The following is a 16,158-nucleotide window of genomic DNA, read 5'->3' as shown; positions in this document are numbered from 1 at the left end:
AGAAATCTGCTTTGCAAGTTATTTTAAAGGGGTTGTCCAGGTGTGTGACTAATTATTTAATTTTTTAAGTTTAACTGCAAATGTGTTGCAATCACAAAAGCAATGGTGATTACTAGAGATGAGCGAATGTACTCGGTAAGGCCGATTTCGCAATCGAGCACCGCGATTTTCGAGTACTTCACTACTCGGGTGAAAAGTACTCGGGGCGCTGTGGGTGAGCGGGGGGTTGCAGAGGGGAGTGGGAGGGGGAGAGAGAGCTCCCACCTGTTCCGCGCTGCTACCCCTCACTACCCTCTGAAACCCCCCGCCCCACAGCGCCCCCGAGTACTTTTCACCCGAGTAGTGAAGTACTCGAAAATCACGGTGCTCGATTGAGAAATCGGCCTTACCGAGTACATTCGCTCATCTCTAGTGATTACCCATCCTCACCTTCGGTGATCCAATACTGCAGTTCCACAGTTTTCTCAGTCTTTGTTTTGGAACACATACCACCTGCAGCCAATGAGAGGTGCCATTCTCCTGGCATTGTGGCTCCCAACCTCTAAGCAGTCAACTACAGCAGTCAGGTGGTATCTGTTCAAAAACAAAGACTGAGGAGCTGGATCGCCGAGGGTGAGTACAGGTAAGGACCACTGTTGGTTTAACACATTAACTGTGGCAAATCCATGTGGAGTTCTGAGTCCAGACAATACCAGTAGAACAGTTAGCAGTACTTGGCACACGTCTGCAAAATACAGTGGCAACAGTGCTCTGCACAGGCACATGGTGGAGTAGTGTGCTCTTCATGTTGTGTCGTGGTCCAAACAGACCAGAAAACAATGCAAAAAAAATACAAGAAGATAATTTCATAATTTAAATGGGTAAACCTGAAATGAAGACTGTTACAAGTATTGTTTCCTCTCCAGACAGAGATGTTGGCCATTGTGGCTCCATTAGAAGAAGGCCTCAAGGAGACTGAACATCTGACCAGCCAACAGGGTGAGAAGGTTGAGCAGCTCAAGGTGAGCGACTGTCCTTTGTAGCAAAGAGACGTCTGTTACAAACGCATCATCTGTAGTAAACCGGTAATGTCCTTATTGTTTCATGTTCGCGTTCCCCCTCAGAGCAATGTATCGGAGACCCAGCAGCACATTGTGTCAGAGTTTGAGAAGCTGCGCACATTCTTAAAGGCGCGTGAGGAGAATCTTCTGGAGCAGCTTCAGGAACAGGGAGAAAACTTGCTGAAAGAGATGGAGACCAACCTTGTCAAGCTGCAGGAGAGCCAGGACACCATTAAGGAGACAATCGCTATGGCCAACGAGAGGACGCATTATACTGACTCCGTCTCTTTCCTGACAGTAAGTGCCGTTGACTGCTGTCCTGTAAACACTTGTGTAGGGTCTTTGGGGATGCCTACTTGTTCCTTGCTTTGTTTTCTTAATGACCATTTTCTCTTTCTCCAGGGCATAAAGTCTTTAATTGAAAAGTAAGTTTCCAGCACATTAGTATCCCTAATATTGTGATTTCTAGGCGTTGGATTGATTTGTGCTGATCTTCATACCTTACCCTTCAGGTGCCAGGAGCAGCAGAAGGATGTAATGGTAGCCGAGAACACAGTTCTCTCCAAGGATCTCTGCCAGGGAACTTTCAAGGGACCCATTCAGTACTCCATTTGGAAGCAGATGCAATCTTTCATTGCGCCATGTAAGTGTTGACTCTTGCAGGGTCATCAATACTGATCACATAAAAACAATCTTCTCAGTACAGTTTTTAAAGGGCTTTTCCAACGTTCATAAAGTTCGCAAGGTAAAGGCCATTTTACACGCAACAATTATCGCTCAAAATTCGTTCAGACGAGTGAAGGTGAGTGATAAAATCGCAGCCATCATGCACTATTCATCCACTTGTCACTTATTGCTGAGTTTCAGCCTACATAAAAATAGTCATTAAGTAGTTTGCTTTTCTTGCGGTTTACATGGCATTCGTTCATTCTTTGAAAGACTTGAGGGGAGGGGGGGTTTTTTTTGTTTTTTTTTACTGGTCAGAGCTTTTTTTAAGCCCCATATACACGCAAATGTTTGAAAGTTTGTGATCGTTTTAAATAAACTGCTAATGAACACTAATGACCATTAGCAGTTTATTACCTTTATTTGCGTGTAAATTCTCCTCCAGCAGCAGTTTGCAAATCCCAGCATATGTGGTCTTCCCAGATGCATTGCCTTTACGTGGGCTGTGAACTGAATACAATGTAATCAGCTGCTCCTGTGGAGAACATAGGGTGTTGTTGCTGGTATCTCTATCTGCTGAATTATGGATTTTAAGTTCACCTAAAAATCTTCATTCAGCCGAAGAGTTAATGATGAAAGTTTTCACGCAACTATTATCGCTGAAAAGCCATCGTTTGAACGAATTTTGAGTGTTAATAGTTGCGTATAAATGGGGTGTAATGCTCAGCATTTTATGCAAAAAAGTCAATAATTTATCCAGTCATGGGGCGTTCGAACAATAATCTTTGCCATTCCTTTTGGATTTAAAAATGTATTGCATTGCTGCAAATGTGTTTTTTTTTTTTTGTTTTTTTTTGTTTTGTTTTTTTCCCCCCCACACATGAAAAAATTGCATGTTGTTTGAATACTTGAAAATAGAAAAAACAACGCACTACAATGCAAATAGCATGGCATGCAAGTGTGGTTTTTTTGTTTTTTTGTTTTTGTTTTTTTTTCTCTTCATGCACCCATAGGAAACAATGGTGTGGTTTGTTTTTTTTGTTTGTTTTTTTTGGACAAGAATTGCCCAAAAATGGGACATGCTGGAATCTTTTTCTATCTTCAGACTCTGTCTGAGAGAAAAATTGTCTGTCCATGAAAATAAGACAATTGCAAGTTCAATCTTTATTGCATCAGGCCGAACTTGCACAAGTTTCTCAACCACGTAAATACACACTTACTCATCTTTTCACTATGCCAGAATTACTGACACAATCCATTCCCCACTGATGAATCTTGGGGAATGTGACCAAATGCAGGAAAGAATCAAATATATGACCCGGTTCGAAAGAATGGGATTCATAATTGTACGTCTTTCAATGCACAAATCTTGTACGATCTTCTTAACCGTGTGAAACTGGCCTAACCCTTCCAGCGCTAAGACTGTCACATGCCTGGATGTCCACAGCAAAATGTCTTGCAAGAATACGTCTTTGCAGCAGAGGCCGCACTCCAGTGTGTTCCCAAAGCAAAACCAGTATCTGCTTTTTAATTTTGAGTTCTATTTTATTCCTCTTTTAGACTTGTGTATCTTCATGGCTCAATTTATTCCTATACTCCTACTTTTTAGCAATAACACATATGGGTACTTTGATGGACATGGATTCTGTCATGCTGAAAACAAAGGTCTCTGTATTCTAGGTGTTTCTCCATCGTCGACTTTTTCATGAGATCTGTAAATGGGTGTAAATTATGTGTGCTAAAATGTTTGAGTTAGAGCCCAGATAGGTTGGGCCTGGAGAAACAGGAAAAAAGACTGCTGATATTTGTGTGGATTTGGGGTAACCTTTTAGCATGTTATGGCTGTACTATTACAAGAGTGTAAAGTGAGCGTGTAACGTGAATCCATGTCATGGACGGAGTGTCTTGTCTTATACAGGCACATTAGGAAAATGTACCCACACTTGCATATATACACTGCGTGAAGAATGCAGCATGTTCTATTTTACCGCATATTACGTGTGATGGAGCTCTATTATTCTCTATGGGCACATAATAAATACTGTACATAGTGTATGCGCTGTGTTTATAAGCAAGGCTGCTAAGTGACAGCGTGAAATTTGAAAAGAAGCAAGTCAGACTGCGCAAGAGAGGATGCGTGACAGCTCACACAGCAGTAAAACGCTGCATTATACAATACGCTCGTGTGAGCCTGGCCTTACTTTAGGTACACACTTATTGCCCTAGGGTTACTGAGAGCTGGGATGAAATAATCTGCAGCCTCCCAGCAATCCTCTGTACACAGATCACCGATAATGGTGATGTAATGGCAGCTGGACACAGATCCTGTCCTCTCCATGTGGAAGCTCATAGAAATATATCGAAATATCACAACTTTCCTTGGTCACAGCTGAAATGCAAGACAGAAGATGTCTACTCTCCAATTCCAGTACTAAATACAGCGCTCCCTCTGAAGGAACTGATCACTTCAGCTTGCTACACCTCAGAAGAGTTAGATGGACGCTTTCTCAGCCCGATCTCTTTAGTGGCAAAGTGCTGCGTGATCTGCCATTAAAGTTAGGGCAGTAAGATCTACACGGGGGGTGGCAGCTAGGATAAATGGCTACATTTTGGCAGTGGAAGGTGTTAAAACAGGTGAAGTGAACTTTGTTCAGCGCTGATGACTATGTAGTTTGCCTAAAACCATTAAAAACGAGCAGCCGGTGAACGCTTCATTGGCAAGCTGCGGGTACAAATGCAGCAAATTTTAGCTTGATTGCGACAGCATGGCACAAATTTTTTTTCAACTCATTAAAAAGCTATTGTTCTCATATCCTAACATAACAAAACCCATAGAAGGCAATCCAAAGTGTAAATAAACCATCTTGACTGCACGGCACACCGTGCCATCACATAAGAGTCAAGGTAAAGAAAAATCCATCTGTACTTGCATGACTTTGGTTACATGTTGCTTCATCTCAGCAGTCAGTTTGTGGTACGAGGAGATAGAAAAAGTAATATTGTAACAGCTGCTATTACTCTCTGTTATCAACCAGATAATAGAAGTATATTATAGGCTTTTCTGCTATTGCTAAATGTTTCTATGCACATGGGATGTAGCTACTGCATATTAACTTTTACCTTAATAAATTCTCTTCACCTTACGTAGAATGTAGCTAACTAAAGTGTTTTCTTCTAAAAATACTACATGCAAGTGTTGAACTGTATCTGACAGACACTATTGTAACTTGATGCTGAGAGAGCCAGCCACCTTGGTATAAAGCTCTGTGAACTCCTTTGTCTAGTCACCCAGAGATTTGGACTGAAGTCCCTCTGACACAAATATACATAGTATGCTAGACTGAAAAAAAGACAAATGTCCACCCAGTTCAGCCTGATTCCACCCCGCCCCCCCCATGTTGATCCAGAGGAAGGGAAAAAGGTAGAGGCTGAAGCCGATTTACACCACCCTGGGGGGAAAAAAAATCCTCCCCTACACCATAATGGCAGCCGGAATAATCCCTGGATCAACACTCTTCAGAGAAGGTTCCTTACTGCTTCCAAGTTTGGCAGTCAGAAGATCACCTCAACACTTCTGACTAATATCGTTATCCTGTAATGTCATAATGCTCTAAAGACTTCTAGTCCCCTCTTAAGCTCCTCTATCGCTTTATGCAACCACTACGTGCTCAGGCAGAGAGCTCCATAGTTTCACTGCTCTTAGGCCCAATGTCCACGGGTAGATTTGAATTGTGAAATCTGTCTGGGTCTCCCGCAATTCAACCTGCCCATAGGTAGGCATGAGCGTCCACACCTGCATTAAAGCATGCTGATTTGTCTTGCGGACCTCCATTTTGGTGCGGACGGCTTCCATGAAGTCAGTGGAAGCCGTCCGATCTGCGGCAAAGCAGGGGTTTGGAAAAAAACAAAACAGTTCTACTGCGCATGTGAGCTGGCCGGCACTTCTGTGCACATCCACAGTAGTGAAGAAAAGAACACCTGGACAGGGGAGCGCGGCTACAGGCAGCGTCGGATTCTGCATGCAGGAGCCCGTGGACATGAGGCCTTACAGAACTCCCTTCTGTGTTGGTGATGAAACCTGCATTCTTTAAAGACGTAGCGGATGCCCTCTCGTTACCGTCGCAGTCCTGGGTATTTACAGATCATGGGAGAGATCCTTGTATTGTAATCCTAATGTATTTATACATGGCTATTTGGTTGCCCCTCAACCTTTTTTTTTTTCTAGGGTGAATAATCCCAGTTTTGCTAACCTCTCTGGGTATTTCAGTCCTCTCATTCCGTTTACTAGTTTAGTTGCCCTTCTTTGAACCCCTCAAGCACTGCAACATCGTTCCTGAGCATCAGTGTCCAGAACTGTACACCGTATTCCATGTGAGGCCTGACAAGTGCCTTATATAGTTGAAGATTAATGTTCTCGTCCCTCACCCCTATACCTCTTTTAATGCTCCGCAAGACTTTATTTGCCTTTGCAGCAGCTGATTGGCATTGGTTACTCCAGTTTAGTCTACAATCCACTAGTACCCCCAGGTCTTTTCCATCTCACTTTTCCCTAGCAGTACCCCATTTAGTGTATATTGGTGACATTCGTTTCTTCTGCCCATGTGCATAACCTTACATTTATCAACATTGAACTTCATTTGCCATTTTTCTACCCAAGACCCCAGCTTTATCCAGGTCTATTTGCAGCCGTACATTGTCCTTCGTTGTATTAATTGAATATTAGCAAATATTGACGTTTTACTTTGCATTACTTTTATCAGGTTATTGAACAGAATGGGGCCTAATACTGAGCCCTGTGGCACCCCACTAGCAACGGAGGCCCAATCAGAGTACAATCCATTTATTACCACCCACTGCTTTCTATCTGTGAGCCAGTTCTTTTCCCAGATACACACGTTTTCGCAGGCTCTCTTTTTGACCCCTTTTTGTGTATTGCGTCCACATTGGAAATGTGGCAATCCAGTGGTACAACCTGTCTCAATAGAATCTCTAAATATAAGAAACCACAGTCTGTATCACGTCGCTTAGTTCTCTTAAAACCACTGGGTGTATTCCATCTGGACTGGTGATTTTTGTCGCTTTTAATCCTTTTTTTTTTTTTTTAAACCAACTCTGCACTTCCTCCTGCTAACGTTAGGCAGCTGATATTTAGTTGGGCGCTCCTTTTATCCCCCTGCATTTCGTGTTAAATTTATTTTATTATTCCACAGAAGTGCAATTGTAGGACAGATTACTAATAAAGTTCCTGCTGGTGGTGATCAAGTGTCAAATCACACAAAGCATTACATCATACTGTACAGGCATTCTATCAAGCCATGCCATAGGCACTTTACGTAGGCAGCCTTGGGGCCTTTCAGCAGGCCCCAGCTGCCACGGCAACCCGCATTCTTATCGCGAGTGGCAGTGCAGGACCTCCGAACATCAGTTAGGGCATTTAAATGCCGCTGTCAGAATTCAGATATTTAAAGGGTTAACGGCTCCAATGAGCAGCGCCTCTTATTGGAGCTGTTGCTGGTGGGTTTTGGCTGTAGGAAACAGCCGCCACTCGCGTTGAATGGATTGGATCTACCTGTGATCCCCTTTCACACATATATCTGTGTGGACATACGAACAGGCTTATGGAAAGGAAGCTATTTGTAAGTAGGGGACTATCTGTACTATAACTTGTGTCATAAAGTCCTTGTTACGTATACCTCCAAATACACACTTATTCACACACAGCGCAGGGTATAGAACTTATTTTTCGGACTGTAAGACGCATCGGACTATAAAGCGCACTCAAGGTTTAGACAGCAAAAGATAGGAAAAAAACATTTTGTACCGATGAACTTTCCCGGTGGTCAGAGGAGGAGGAGGGGGGTCACTGATTGTGGTCTAGCGCAGAGCCTCCTTTCTTTGTTTTCTAGGGTGTGTGTAGGAGGGGTAATCGGCAACAGTTGACTCCTGTAGGGGCGCACATAATGGAATTTTTTTTCTGCATGTAAATTCTCACCAAAATCCGCACAGGTCTTTATTTAGTGCAGATTTTAAACACAATTTACACTTTCCACTGCAGATTTTTTTCATTGAGTGAATGGGGTTTGTCGTTTTTAGTGTCCTCTGCTTTAGTACCCATTCTGCAGCTGAAATGCAGCAACAATTCTGTTGTGTGAACTCATCCTTACACTTGGTGTCCCCTTTTGTATATGTACACAATCCTACGATGACAGGCACACGGCTCTGCCGCAGCTATCTATTATCTTGCAGTGAATGTAAAAACCTCAGTGCGGCTTCACACAAGCATCATTCGGTGCGTGCCGCCTGCATTTGGCAGTCGTGCAGGACGCCTCAAGTATGCAATTACCTTGCGTACTTTCTGTGGGCTGCCAATTGCTATTCACTATATTGTGAGCGGTAACGTGGGAGCCTATGACAGATTGGTATAGCGTAGTCTGCTCGCAAAACCTGCATGTGGAATATGCCACATACTCGTATCAAGGAGCCCTTAACTTCCTGCTCTTTTGTTGGCTGGTATGACCCCTCCCACACACCTGATTTGTCACAGGTTTGTTACATCAGAAAGGTCCTTCATACACCAGGAGCCTCTCTGTTAGGCTGGGCTTATACGGGCGTCCCGGATTCCAAATGTGGCAGGCCCGCAGTGGATGCCGGCTGGGAGCCTAGCCGGCAACCCTGTGTACCCATTTCCACTGTATTGTGAATGACAATGGCGGCTGCAGTACCGGAGGGGTTTTTTATTTGGATTTCCTGCACTGTCGCTTAGTGATGATGTGGGTACCCATAGCCTGTATGCAATCTTAATTGCGTATATACTGTTGGTCAGACGGCCTCCATTGACATAAATGGAGGCCGTTCGAACAGATTCCGTGGCAAAATGGAGCATGCTGCGGGTTTTTTGGGGGGTTTTTTGCTCACGGAATTCGCAATTCGGATCCATGAGTGTGAACAAAAAAGTGAAAGTAAATTTTCAAAGCCTGCATTTTGGAGTCCGCACTCCAAATCCACCCATGTGAGCCCGGCTTTGCTGTGCTCTGTTGATCTTTGGAAACCTGCCGTATGGGGACCTTCACTGTACAAGGCGGAGATGCCTCTTAGCTAAAAAGTGCATCTACTAGTAGAGAAGACTACTGAACTGTTTCATCTTCCAGAAATCCCAGCTTGCACAGTAGTGTCGGTAAGGGGGGCGGTGCGGAGACACATAGCATGGAGAAATAGGAAGATACAAAAGGGCAAACCAGAAGTCCGCCAACAGCAGAATTACAATATGCTCTAGAATGTGGATACGCAAAGGAAAAGGCGCACATACCGCTGCAACCACGATTTCTTTTATGCTCTCCTCGATCTGCAGCTGTAGGATACTTGGTAGACAACATTGCTTTTATTATCTGGCAGAGGTTTATCCTGGTAACATACATCTATATACACTGATCAGCCATGACCTTAAAACCAACTGTCTGGTCAGGGTTGTAGGTTGCTTTTTTTGTTTGTTTTTTTGCCACCAAAAGAGCTCAGATCATCATTGAATGGACTCAGACTCCACAAGAGCTCTGAAGGTGTCCAGCACCAACTCTTTCAGCAATCTGTGTTACAGTAGCTCTTCTATTGGGTTATACCTATTCTCTTGTACCGCGTACTATGCATGTACAGCCCTATTATTCTCTGTGTGCGTATGAAATACTTTGCATATGTGCTGTGTCTATAGGCACCTTCACAAAGTGACAGCGGGATATTTAAAAAACAAAAACGCAGGAAACCTGTGCACAATAGCATGTATGAGGTATGCTGTCATGCGCAGTTCAAAATTGTTGCCATTACGCAGCAGTAAAACACTGCGTAATACACACAGCATTTTTCACATACGGCTGTGTGAATGAGCCCTAACACGGGTGAATATAACTTCCAAGATTGCTCTTAAAACCTGGCAGACTAGTACAATGATTTGGCCAAGATAGTACATGGATATGGGTGGCATGTATACAGGCTGTGTGCCATGCCTATATATTTTGCAGCCTGCGCACTGCCAGATACCTTCATCTGAGCCCAGCCTTAGTCAATGGCATTAGTTCTTGGGGTTTTATGTAAAAAAAATTAATCTGTACTTTGCATCCGTCCACTTCTTCCTTTTTTTTTTTTTTTTCTTGCTGATAAGGTACTATATAATACCTTTTGTAATGCATATACACAATATATAGGTACATTAAAAAAATGTCAGAACATACACTGCTGAAGAGGTGTGCAGTGGATTTTAAAATTCTACATACCCCTGTTAAACCCCATTTACATGCAAAGATTATCGCTCAAAATTTGTTTAAAAGATGAATGACAGAATGAAAGCTTGAACGATCATTTTGCATAGGCTGCAAATGGGAACTAATACCCATTAGTAGCTTATTGGCTTTACTTGCGTGTAAATGAAGCCTCCCCTTGCTGTATGTAGATAACAGCAAGGTGGTCTGTTATCTGCATACAGCCCCTTTTGTTCTACCATTGAACTGCAGCTGAAACCAATGTTATCAGCAGTCCCATGGAGAATCACAGAGTACGGTCCCTTCTATCAGCTGCCCAGTTGAACGATGGATTTTAAAGTTAACATAAGATCACCATTCGGCCGAAAAGCTAACGATGGTAGCATTTACACGCAACGGTTATTGCTCAAAAGACATTGTTTGAGCAAATTTTGAGCTATAATCGTCCCGTGTAAATGGGGTTTTAAAAAGTGCCAGGTTTTTGTTATGTTAAAAAAAAAATCTGACAAAGATGAGCAATGTCTGATTTTATTTCCTTCAGTGTGACCCGTTATCTGTACAATTCTATTAAAAAAAAAAACCTGAAATCTTTTAGGGTGGAAAATGTAAAAAAAACAAACCTAAAATAATGTTTCATAAGTGTACACACCATGAAACTAATACTTTGTTGATGTGTCTGGTATTAGTGTATCTTGACGCCACCAGAAGGTGGGGGTGTGACAGGGTAAGCCCGGGAGTTACCCATGATTCTCCACTGTTATGGTTTAATTCGTAATGTTTTCTACTAACTTGTACTTTTTCATATCCTACTCTGCTGCTCCTACTGCTTGCATACAAACATTCTGTTGATGCATCTTTGTTTGCGGTGTGCAGATGAACATGCCTTGCATGCTGAAAAAAACTGTAAAATACACTGATGAGCGTACAAATAAAAAGCATTGTCCATTGCATAAATACACGTACGCTTGTGTGAAAATATGGGAAAGTGTGTATGCCATAGTTCTAATCATGGGTCTTGACATGCTTTAAGGTACTTCAATAATTTATCCACTAATAATCATTTCCAATGCTTTCCCTTAGCATGAACTAGTTTTCTATCAGTGTTTTAAAATTAATCAATTACATTTTTGTCCGCAAAGTTTTCTAGAATTAACTCCTCTTTGCAGCCGATTAACTAGTGACAAGTCCCTGGTTCATTTTAAGGGTAGGGTGAAGTTTCTAAATAAACATGCTGGCATCAAAATATATCTTATCTTGCTTAGTACACTCTACTGTTCAAATGCCTGCCAGAGACAAATGTCGGAGGGTATGAAAAAGCGAAAACCTCTCCCTTCCAGCTTCTCTGTAATCCATTCTCTGTTGCCAGGTAAAGAGCTTCTGTAGTAACAAGGACACAGGGATGTTTCCTGAATAATGGGCAGCAGTTATCTTAATGGGGCACTCCTGTGCCCTCGAGCTGCAGACTGACAGATCGCCTCTGTCTTGTGGTTAGTGTCTGTGTGGGTTTACTAACCACTTGGTCAGAATGTGTCTGAATTCCTGAATCCTCCTGGGAAAGCTGAGGGGCAGGCATTCAGATACTGTTTCTCTGCTGCTGTGACCAGAGACAGTGTGATGTAGCATGAGAAGGGCAAGGAAGTGCAAGACAGTGAAATACTGGCAGAATGCAAGGGTTGCTGCATGCTCCCTACCTGAAAGTTGATTGCAAACAGAGCAACAGAAAAAATGGTAAAGAGCACCTGAGTCAGAATTTAAAGACCCAAGACCAAATGCAAACTGTGGCAAGTGTGAGTAAGGAGAGCCTCGTGTATTTTAGAAGACTTCAGCTATACTTCAGCTGTAGCTATACTTCAGCTGTACCTTAAACTGTACAATGCCCATACACAAGTCTAAAATCTATAATGAAAACTTTGCCACATAGTTTATCCAATTAGCATAATACAGTTCCTATGTCGTCCTCGGTAACACTGGCCATCCGGGATGGGGGGGCATACCTGTAATGGCAGGAGAAAATAAAATCTCTTTGGGAAAACTGGCAGAGGTACTATGGTGTCCCCAGGATCGTCCCAAGGCAACACCTTTCTAGTGAAATCCTAGTCCGTGAGAAGGTGTCTGCGCCAAAAAAGGTAAACTGGAAGGCACCATTTACCAATGCAACCCCTGCTCCCCAAATCCAGATTCAGCATAAAGTCAGGTTCTTTGTATGACCTGTTAGCCGATGGGTTGCTCCATCTCATCGCTATACAGAGTGTGCACATCTTTGGCCTGGATAACTGGGTGAGGGCTTGTTCATATCAGCGTTAGCGTTCAGTTCTCCCTCTCTGCTCTTGGGGAGCTGGAAAACGTCACCCACGGGCCAAACTGTGCCAAATGGACCCCCATTGACTGTAATGTGGTCCGCTCAATTTACGGCCAGCAATTTGCTGGAATTTACCAGACGAAATAGCATAGCCTGTTTACTAGCTGAAATCAATCACTGGTTCCTAACAGAACCTCCAACACTGATGTGAGCAAACCCTAAGGCAACCTTCTACAAAGAGCCTTACAATTTTGGAAATCTTTCCTATTGGATGTGGTAAAGCTCAGGTACTCTAAAATGATGAACAAGTATGTTTTAGAGTTTGATCACAGAACGCTGTTATGGCTATCAGTAATGTAACATCTAGTTCTTTGTCTCTCCTTGCTCTGCTTTAGGCCATTGATGCTAAAATGCTTGGCCTTCCATTTGGTTTTCAGAGTGTCATGCGCCAGGGGAAAGTAATGCTGTTGCTCTCTCATTTTCAGTGGAATCAGTTCAAGAACCTACATCCTCTAACGGACCTGAAACATTGCCCCTGCCCTCAGTTCCTGTGGGACATGCCATCAAACCGAATAGCTCGGTTGCAGCGGCAGGACCACAGAATCGCCATGGTAAGATGTGGGCTGAATGGTTGCATTATGCTTCACCAGATTTTTCTCTCCCCAGTCTCCCATCAAATTACATTAGTTTACCCAAGTTCTTTATGACAAAGCAGCATTTCCATCTCCTGTAATTCAAAAACAATTATCAGGTGTAGGCTTTGCTTTGAAGGGCTCTAGTAGGCCTTGAAGTTAATTTAAAGTTTCCTAGGTTGTTTAGTTTTTAATGGATAATCCGGAGACCTTGTTGTTTTAGTGGATCATTTAACTGGAGTGTGAATAGTGTAGTCAGCGATGGTGCCCTGCATGGTGTGGCGATAAACTCGGGAGTCCTTTGTGCGTTTCCTTGGTTAGGTGCTAGTGCAGCAATATATTAGAAGGCAATTATTCTGAGTTATTCCAAGAAGCCGGTGTCAATCTGAAAGAGCTAGGCCTGGATATCATCTGTGTCGGGCTTCATTACTGCTAAAGGAGGCCTTGGCTATTTGTGGGATAATGCAGCCAGCCTAACCCCATTAACACTAAAGAGCATATACGCCCTTCGGAGGTGAGGTTTGTATGGGGTAGGTCCAGGAGCCAAACCCACTCCATATATGGCTGGTGCCAGGTGCAATTGGATATAACTCCGAATTTCAGCTGATAACCATTCTTATGCATTTAAGTGGCCCAACAGAGGGAGTGAGCCCCTTTGTTTCTCAAAACCCCCTACGGAGTGCTGGTCTGGTGTCATGAGGCCAGGGCATTGTGTGCTTCTGCCTATTACAGTGCCTGCAGAAATAGAACATACTGCAATATCCAAGTATTGCATATTGCAATATCCAAGTATTGCAGTATATTGTAAAAGCGATAAGGTGATCGCTAGTGCAGAGTTTCCAATAGGGATTTTAAAAATTAATAGAATCTACATGAATGAAGTTTTTCAAATTTTCACAAATTAACAAACCTTTTCCCATTTTTAACATTAGAGAATTAAAAAAAAACATAGTACTGATATGTCCATAAAAGTGATCTATAAAATATTGTACTTAATATTCATGCAATACTGTATAATACATTGTCAGGAAAATAAATTTGCTAAAATTGCGCTTATTTGATCACCTTATCTCCAAGAAGAAATATAAAAAGCAAGCAAAGTCATATGTATCCCAAAATAGTGCCAATAAACGTCACAGGGTGTCCTTCAAAAAAACAAGCCTTCATACAACCACGTTGATGGAAAAATTAAAGTTATGGTAGTAAAAAGATAGCGGCAGTAATTTTATTTTTAAATTGGTGCAACGAAAAAACTACCGTATATAAATTTGATGTTGTCGTAATCATACCGACCCATAGAATACAATTAACATTTTTGCCTTGTTGTGTATGCCATAAAAACAAAGACACTCCTACACACACGCACGCACTCTCCCATGGCAAAAAGAGCTTGGTGATGATCGTCCAGCTCTGTCATTGGCTGCAGAAGTCTTGTTTGGAGACTGCTCAGACTGACTGCATCCTGTAAAGATGTCAGCTGGGTGATGTAGAGCTGCCGGTGGGAGACAAGTGGGGAGATTCTCTTAGATTTTTTTTTTAGCTCTGTTATGTTTATACACTGGGGAACCCTTTGGAGGAAGACTTTTTATATCGGACAATCCCTTTCGGGTGTCGTATGGCTGGACCTTGGTGGGACTAGTCCTCCTGGGAGTAGGTGTAATTTGTGCAAAAAGATGGTGTTTGATCACATGCTCATTCAGTTCCCTTACAAGGAGTCATGATTCTGTTTGGTATGGAGGGGTTACATTTTGTTCTTAAACTACTAGTTATTATTAGGAAATTATAGTAGCAGTGTTTCTGGTGGCAAAATGCACCACTTACTAATATAGTGAAAAGGACTGGAGTTGGTCACAGTTGCTAAACCAGCAGAGCCAGACAGCAGCCATGTGCTTACAGAACCTACGATGATGTCACAGTCATGTGATGAGTCATTGGGGCTTTGAGCTCCGCCCCTAATTACATGATTGTGACGTCATCACAGGTGCTAAACCAGCAGAGGTGAACAGTGGCCGTGTGAAGCCCTGGTGACTGATCACATGAAATCCCTCATTTAGTGCACAGGGATGAAGGACTTGTGGTGATGTCACCGCCGTGATCAGGGGCGGAGCTCGGAGGCCCGTTGACTGATCACATGATGGTGACATCACATGTAACTCCGTCATGACCAGGTGGTCATGAGTAGTTTAAAGTTTCCTGTTCTGGCAATGAGCCCTTACTCTTTGGTTCATTTAACTCTTCAAAATGTATGTGCTCTGACCTTGCATCTCAAACAAAAACTTATGTAGTGACAATTTTTGGGGTTTATGGTGGTGGTGGGTTATTATGGTTAGGTTAAGGACAAAGAAGCCCCATGATTTGCTTAGGATACTGTACTGTAGTGGTCTTCAGCCTGTGGCATTCCACTGTAAAGAAACTAAACCTGCCATTATGTGCTACAAGTCATTAGTGTGTGTATATAGTATATCCTCCTTTTTCTTGAGGATCAACCCCATAGAAGAGCACTTTTGGGTGGTCTTCATCTAAAAGAAGTTTCAGTCCATGTTTAGCTCATTGGAATTAGCTTGCAGGTTATTTCTCATTGGTTTATTTTCTCGCTGCCCACTGCGACTGTAAAGGGGAAATAATTGCATGAAGAGCATCTGAGGATGTGGCAGTCATTCACATATGATGGCATATTCTGTATCCACAACCAACAAACTAGAAGTGTTCACAGAGCTCTGCACATCTGTGGCCTGAGTATTGGGTAAGGCAACATTTTACAAAGAGCCTTAAGCTTTTGGACATATTTCCTATTGGGGATGCTGTGGAGCTCCAGAGGTTTAAAATATCTTATCTTGGTTTGATCACAGAACGCTGTTATGGCTATCAGTAATGTAACATCTAGTTTTTTTTGTCTGTCCTTGCTCTGCTTTAGGCCATTGATGCTAAAACGCTTGGCCTCCATTTGGTTTTCAGAGTGTCATGCGCCAGGGGAAAGTAATGCTGTTGCTCTCTCATTTTTAGTGAAATCCTTTCAAGAACCTACATCCTCTAACAGACCTAAAAAATTGTCCCTACCCTCAGTTCCTGTGGGACGTGCCATCAAACCGCTGATGGATGTATCAGTGAGCACTGGTGCAGCGGAAGAACCACAGAATCGCCATGGTAAGAGGCGGGCTGAATGGTTGCATTGTGCTTCACCTGATGCTTCTCTCCACAGTCTGCCATCAAATTACATTAGCTTACTTAAGGTCTTTATCACAGAGCGGCATACCGGCGGACCAGACACTTTTATG

At 42.8% G+C, this 16,158-nt stretch overlaps 1 protein-coding gene across 4 annotated transcripts in view; it reads left to right on the top strand.

Moving 5' to 3' along the window:
• LOC136577180 (nuclear factor 7, brain-like) overlaps positions 1–16,158 on the top strand; it is a 407,170-nt gene that overhangs the window by 29,190 nt on the left and 361,822 nt on the right. For 2 of the 4 annotated variants that reach the window (XM_066576970.1, XM_066576973.1), the window contains 6 exons: positions 906–1,001; positions 1,104–1,337; positions 1,443–1,465; positions 1,553–1,683; positions 12,737–12,862; positions 15,887–16,027. In XM_066576970.1, the coding sequence (XP_066433067.1) occupies positions 906–1,001; positions 1,104–1,337; positions 1,443–1,465; positions 1,553–1,683; positions 12,737–12,862; positions 15,887–16,027 (751 nt within the window). The remainder of the gene's footprint in view (positions 1–905; positions 1,002–1,103; positions 1,338–1,442; positions 1,466–1,552; positions 1,684–12,736; positions 12,863–15,886; positions 16,028–16,158) is intronic. The other 2 variants (XM_066576971.1, XM_066576972.1) reach the window with 2 other exon arrangements.

This window comes from Eleutherodactylus coqui, chromosome 8 (assembly GCF_035609145.1).
Source record: "Eleutherodactylus coqui strain aEleCoq1 chromosome 8, aEleCoq1.hap1, whole genome shotgun sequence".
In the NCBI taxonomy this organism is placed as follows: domain Eukaryota; kingdom Metazoa; phylum Chordata; class Amphibia; order Anura; family Eleutherodactylidae; genus Eleutherodactylus; species Eleutherodactylus coqui.
This window is presented reverse-complemented; position numbering and strand designations above follow the sequence as displayed.